The sequence below is a fragment of the Propithecus coquereli genome, unplaced genomic scaffold (assembly GCF_000956105.1).
Source record: "Propithecus coquereli isolate 6110/MARCELLA unplaced genomic scaffold, Pcoq_1.0 Scaffold1, whole genome shotgun sequence".
Classification (NCBI taxonomy): domain Eukaryota; kingdom Metazoa; phylum Chordata; class Mammalia; order Primates; family Indriidae; genus Propithecus; species Propithecus coquereli.
Genome location: NW_012133857.1, coordinates 24,435,401 through 24,442,158, shown reverse-complemented (window position 1 = coordinate 24,442,158; position 6,758 = coordinate 24,435,401). Strand labels below are relative to the sequence as shown.

The window sequence follows — 6,758 nt, the reverse complement described above, 5'->3', positions numbered from 1 at the left end:
CTGATTATATTCAGAATTCACTGGCTCTCTTTGAGTAATGGAAAATTAAAAATATTCATTTTAAGTCACAAGGTTTCAAAAGAATATACATCTCTTCTAAGCATTTTTCCAAAATCAAGTATAAGGAGGAAAGAAGCCATCTTGGCATCAGGGAATGTGATTACGAATGAGGTGGAGTTCCCAGGTCCTAGCTCAAGGACGTCTTTTCCAAGGTAGCCATCAGATTAAGTTTTTAAAGCTTTCAGGACAGGTCTTTTGTCCACGACAACATTACTGAACAAATGGCAACCCAATTCTAAGACAAAGAGGCTTCAGAGCAAAGCTGGCTGAACACAATCTACCCCCCTCAACTCACACTGCCAATGGGAAACCGTCAGCGTGACCAGAAGGAAAACCCCACACTTACAAACATGATGTAATTTTACTTCTAGGAATCAAGTTTTCCAAGTACAAATAAAGCTAACACTTCTAAGAAATGATTCATTGCATTTAAGGGGTGGAGGAGAGCTCATTAAGTAGGAACCCTACTCATGAGACATATAATTAGTATAACTAGGAAAGTCCCAAAGATAGAGGAGTCCTAATGCAGGGAGAGTGAGGGCACTGAGAATCTGTCAGTTAAACAAGAAAAAATGGGAAGCATTTTCTCAGAGCTTCTGAGAAATCCCTGGTTTCTCCAGGAATAGTGGATAAGAAATAAATCTATTGTCCATATAATCATGTATAAACAAAGAAATACTTTTGATTTTCTCATCTTGTTGGGGGTTTTTCACCTAATCTTCAAGGATACACAGAGGGTTCATGAATGGGCTTCAAGAGCCAGGGAGGATGCTGAAACTCTACCAATTATATGTAAATCTATGTGGAGATACAGAACATGTATGCTTCTTTGTAAAGGGGATCTCAAGAATGTATCAGATTATCAAAGCAGGATGTGACTTAGTGTTAAAAACATTCCTCGGCCACCTGGCTCCTTTGATTAAAACACGCTACCATTTCAAAGTTACTCCATGGTTGAATACAGCCACAGGCTGGAACCATACTCACTTTGTTCTTCCACAAACTTGTAAGGCTTTACCACATGCAGAAACAACCGACCAACACGTTTATCACAACAAAAGAATAGTCACACACTGATCATGATTAAAGGAAAAAATTAAGTTAGTAACAGATGGGATGTGCTGTCTCTACCCAACATTAATAAAGGAGTTGGACGTGTGCTCCCTCCCTCATGCCGGCTCCAGGCAGACAGACATCAGCACCTGACCCAGGGCACCCACACCCTTCTGTCCGGCAAAAGCAAAATGTCACCATCGATCCCAGCAAAATTAATCCTAGCAACTCATTCTACCAATAGTCACAGCCTCTTTCTCAACAGCTGGCAGTAGCCAAAAGAAAAAAATAAAAAAACCTTAAAACGACTCTGCTACTGAGAAAAGATTCTGAGACTCCTCTTCGTATGCCACTAACTTTTGTTTTTGAAGAATGAAAATGAAGTCAATCAAGTTTCATATAAAATGTCTCCTTCAGAAAGCAGGGTTTCAGAAAAAAGACAGTGCAAAGAAACTGCGTCCAATGAAACAAATGATGAACATGATTGACCAGGGGTGAGTCTAGACAAACCGTGATGCCTGTGACTTTTATATGTTTCTCTGGTTGAACAAAGATGAAAAACTTGAGGTCGGATATCTACCTGCCATGCTATAAAGGATTTCCAGACAGACAAAATCAGGTACTACGTAAGTCTGATTTGCAAAATGAGGATAAGGACATAGCATCTAATGAACATAAAGACTCAAAGCACAGCTACGCTCTGAGAGCTCCAGTTCCTCTCACCTCAACAGGAAACCTCCTGCCGTTGATGCTGTGTTCAGAGCCTGCTGAGCCATTGCTGTGGCCCCAGTGAAATTCCACCTTCTCAGCTTTGAATCTGCCAGGCAGGCCAGCGCCACTGACAAAATAGTCGTCTTTCAGAAGGATGGCAACTGTGTAAAATGGAAGGGAAGGGAGGAAAACAAAGTGAGTTTCAAAACCAAATCAATGATTTCTTCTGCTGCTTCTAATACAGTTCATGATTACCATGATGTGAATTATTTCTCATGTACCTGTTAAAAAACAAGTCAAAAACACCAGTCTGAATACATTAGTACATTCTAGCTGCAGAATGCTCTAGGATCACCCCTTGGCTCTAAATCATGACACTTCCCAGGGAATGATCTCAGAATTATTTATCCATTTAACAGATTTTTTTTTAAATGGAGACAATGACAGAATAAGTTCCTTTGCATCAGTGTCTCCTATATCTGCTTGATGATCAAAATTATCTGGAGAGTAAGATGTTTCTTTTTAAGCACTGTTTCTTAGGGCTACTCCAAGATTCAAGATCTGGAATGAGATTAGAAATATATACGATAAGACATATGCAAGAGACACGTTTCTCTGATCAGAAAACCTAGGCAAGATATCAGGAAATAAAATTTGTGGGTTCTTCCTAAACAAGTAACAGTGGGAAGATAGCTGGGAGTCTTTGTATTTGATGACAGTGCCCAGCAGAGTGCAGTACAAAACCCACTCATGGAGTCACTCAAATATTGGTAGATAACCAGATATCCTTTCTGCTTCTTTTAATTCCAAGCACAAGAAAATTTCCCTTAGCCCATCCGGAAGAACACATGAGAGCATCCACAACATGAGGAATCTCAACCAGTTCAAACCCTGAATTTCAAAAACACACCTCTCTTCCTTGAAACACAAGAAAGAGAAATTGAAAATAATTTGGTTTACGCTAACAGAAAAAATTATTTCTCCAAAAGGAATGTAATAGCTACGTGCATAAAAAAACAGATTTTATTCAATTGATACATTCCCTTTTTTCCCCCTAAAGTGGATTCATTCATTCATTCAACAAATACTGGCTGCTAAATACATGTGCGATGCCAACTAATATACTAAATGGTTTGTGATCGAAAGCCAAGCTTGGGTAAGCTATGGGAAAGCTCTCATATCCTGATTGTTGCCTCTTCCTAAAGAGATCCCACTTAGAGCTTTAGGAGAAATCCTGCATGAAAATCAGGTCTCCATAAAAGATAGGCACTAGACTAATGACCCATTTCTAGAACAGTGCAATTAGTTTCAGTACTTCTGTATATAAAGGAAGCATTAAAAGCAAGTGAAGGAACCCTTCTCATATAAATCCCTTTTTATTGCATTCAAAAGGCACTTTTTCTCCAACTTCTGAAAAAATATATATTGAATGTTCAATTAGTGGGACAGCGGATTAAAGGATAACATGAGGTAAAAGCAAGTGTTTCTTGTGCCAATTAAACATGCTATGGCATTGTTCCACCTTTACTCTGTGCCGGGCACACTTTAGAACAGGAGTTGGCAAACTTGTCGTATAAAGGACCAGTGAGGGCCAGGTGCGGTGGCTCACGCCTGTAATCCTAGCACTCTGGGAGGCCGAGGCGGGTGGATCGCTCAAGGTCAGGAGTTCGAGACCAGCCTGAGCAAGAGCGAGACCCTGTCTCTACTAAAAATAGAAAGAAATGATCTGGACAACTAAAAATGTATATATAAAAATTAGCCGGGCATGGTGGCGCATGCCTGTAGTCCCAGCTACTCGGGAGGCTGAGGCAGGAGGATCGCTTGAGTCCAGGAGTTTGAGGTTGCTGTGAGCTAGGCTGACGCCATGGCACTCTAGCCCGGGCAACAGAGCAAGACTCTGTCTCAAAAAAATAAAATAAAATAAAGGACCAGTGAGTAAGTATTTCAGGCTTTGCAGGCCATGCAGTCTCTAGTGAGATCACTTTCAACCTCTCCTTTATGTCACAGAAACAGCCAAAGATAATATGCAAATGAAGGGGTGAGGCTATGTTCTGATAAAACTTTATTTAACAACATTCAAATTTAAAATAATTTTCATGTGTCATGAAATAGGATTCTCCTTTTGATTTTTCAAAACTATTTATAGATGTCAACAGGCAGGGGGCCTATCATTTTGTGACCCCCTAAAATGCCCTAGTAGATACTATCTAAAATATTATAAAAATTTATATATATACAGATACTGTAAAATATCTTCTGAAATATTATATTTTACCAACCATGTACCTTTACTTCCAAAGACAAAACACCCAGGCATTAGCTGAGTAGAGTCTTAAATACTGTTGATTACCCTCAGCTGGTTATAATTTCTATACATAACATTTTACATCCAAAGGATGAAGGCAAAGCATTTTGTGTGCATCTGTTACAATACACCCAGGGACTCGGCAGAATCTTATAAATATTTGATTTTACCTAAATCATTTATATCTCTGTCAGGGGTCATTTTACTTGTTTTATATGAATAATTAAAAGCATAATTAGGGAACTGTACAATCAGAAACATTAATCTAATTTTTCATTTTACAGTATTTCTTACCAGTGTACACAGCATGTTACATGTACATACATCCGTTCCAAAAATTGTTTATATTTTTGTTTACATATAAAACTAGGAAGAGAGAACTTTCCCAGCTATCACGTAACAGTTTTCTGATGACCACTGATAACACTGTACCGTTTTGAAACAGAATGTGTCAAAGGTAATGTCAAAGATAGTTACTGCATGTCTCATGGAATCCCATTCTGCCACTTAACAGCGCTGTGACCTCAGGCAGGTTATCTGACTTCTCTGTGCCTCTGTGTCCACCACTGTTCAAATGGTGATAGCAACAAAGGCTACCCGTGAGACTGTTTTGACACCTGAAGGAAATCACACTGGGAAAGCACTTAAGCCAGTGGCAGGAACCCAGCAAGCACATGCTCAATGGTGGTTATTGTCAAACTCATTTCTTGAATCAGGGTGGAGTTTGTGCGCAGCACACAAGGGTGGCCGCACAGCTGTAACTCTCCATTTTCAGAGAAAGCTCCATTTTAAAGTAATATTGTCTTGTGCATGAAAAAGAATGTTAGGTCATTAAATATGAAATGTCCGATTTCGAATCAAAAGTGTAGTTTATTATATCTCAAACAAGAAGCAGTACAATTAATCAAAGTATGTGTCTAAATTATCAACACGGTTTTGCCCTCTTAACGGTAGCTTGCTTATGCAGCAGCGAAGAAGCCTGGAGAGCGAGTGGTGATGAAATTGGGAAAGGTGTTTAACACAGCCTGTGGAGAATTGAGTATTTTTCCTTGTAAGAAGTGGTCCAAAGAGTGGAAGAAGTGGTAGTCACTTGGTGCAAAGTCTGGTGAATATGGTGGATGACAGAGTGTCATTAGGCAGGGATAACAGAAAGGACAGGTATGTCCCAAATACTACTTGGGAGGAGAACTTAAGTGTTGAGTAAATGCCTTCAGCTCACTGAAACACAGAGTAAAAATGATATTTCTTTTTCTTGATTATTTCTACCTTTTTGATCACTTTAAGGAAAAGAAAATTTCGCTTTGGTCCTACTATGACCTGCACACTTCCCTGATACTCATGCATTTCCTCCCTTTATCCAAGAGTATTAAGCTAAATTTTAATAACATGGGTAACTTCAACTTATTTTCATAAATTATGGACATATTTCTAACAGTAAGACTATCTGTGTCAAATAGCACTGGTTGCCCCATTTACGGTGTTGATAAAAAGTTGATAAAAAGGCCAGGCATGGTGGCTCACGCCTGTAATCCTAGCACTTTGGGAGGCCGAGGCAGGAGGACTGCTTGAGGCCAGGAGTTTGAGACCAGCCTGAGCAAGAGCAAGACCACGTCTCTATAAAAAATAGAAAGATTAGCCAGGTGTGGTGGCACACATCTGTAGTCCCAGCTACTCAGGAGGCTGAGGCAGGAGGATAGCATGAGCTCAGGAGTTTGAGGTTGCAGTGAGCTATGATGACACCACTGCACTCTAGCCTAGGAGACAGAGTGAGACCCTGTCTCCAAAAAAAAAAAAAGATTGATTAAAAACAGGTAAGTATATAACAAGATTAAAGAATACAAATGAATTTTAATTTAAAATTTATAACAATAGCAGTAAGAGTTGAATCTGGATAAGGTATAAATTAGAAGGCGGCAAGCAAACATCACAATGGTGTTACAGACTGAATGTTTGTGTCCCCCTAAAATTCATAAATTAAAATTCTAATTCCCAAGGTGATGGTATTGAAAGGCAGAATTGATAGTAGAAGAATGTACTTTGTTTTGTGTGGAACAGAAACTGTTTTAGATTAGAAAAATATATTCTCTTTGATTCTAACTAATGCCGTTTGCTTCTGTAACCGCGCTTGCTTTTAGTTGTTAGTCAGATATAGCTAATCAGAATGAAAAAACAGGGCAGGAGTGACTCCATGACAGGCTGAACTTCCTAAAATGGGCCCAAGTTTCAGTTCCCCCGAAACCGAAACGCGGACCAAAACTGGCGCCGGCGTGAAAATTGAAAATCCCAAGGCTTGGAGCCAACCAATCAGGAGTCAAAACAATCCGCCACTTTCAAGGAACCAATGGACAAAGGGGGGAGGGGGGAGGGGGGGATGGTGTGCCCAACGCATCGTGTGAAACCTGCGTGTCGTGTGCCACCGATGTGTCGTGTGCAAAAGAAAGTATAAAAGCTTCACCTTTACCCCAGGGCAGGGTCCTGGTTCATAGGGAGGCCACTGCGTTGGTGCTCTGGGACTTGGACCCTAGCTCGAGCTAGCCAATAAACTCCTTTGCCATTTGCAGCCTCGGTGACTCTGCCTCTCTATTCCTGGGGCCGAGGGGAACCGGTTCTAACAGCGTGAGGAGGGGGG

The 6,758-nt window shown here is 40.3% G+C and overlaps 1 protein-coding gene across 1 annotated transcript in view; it reads right to left on the bottom strand.

Annotated features, from left to right (window-relative positions):
- The window catches only part of PTPRG (protein tyrosine phosphatase, receptor type, G), a 703,838-nt gene that overhangs the window by 283,974 nt on the left and 413,106 nt on the right, over window positions 1-6,758 (bottom strand). The window contains exon 4 of the mRNA XM_012665722.1: window positions 1,837-1,985. Within this exon, the coding sequence (XP_012521176.1) occupies window positions 1,837-1,985 (149 nt within the window). The remainder of the gene's footprint in view (window positions 1-1,836; window positions 1,986-6,758) is intronic.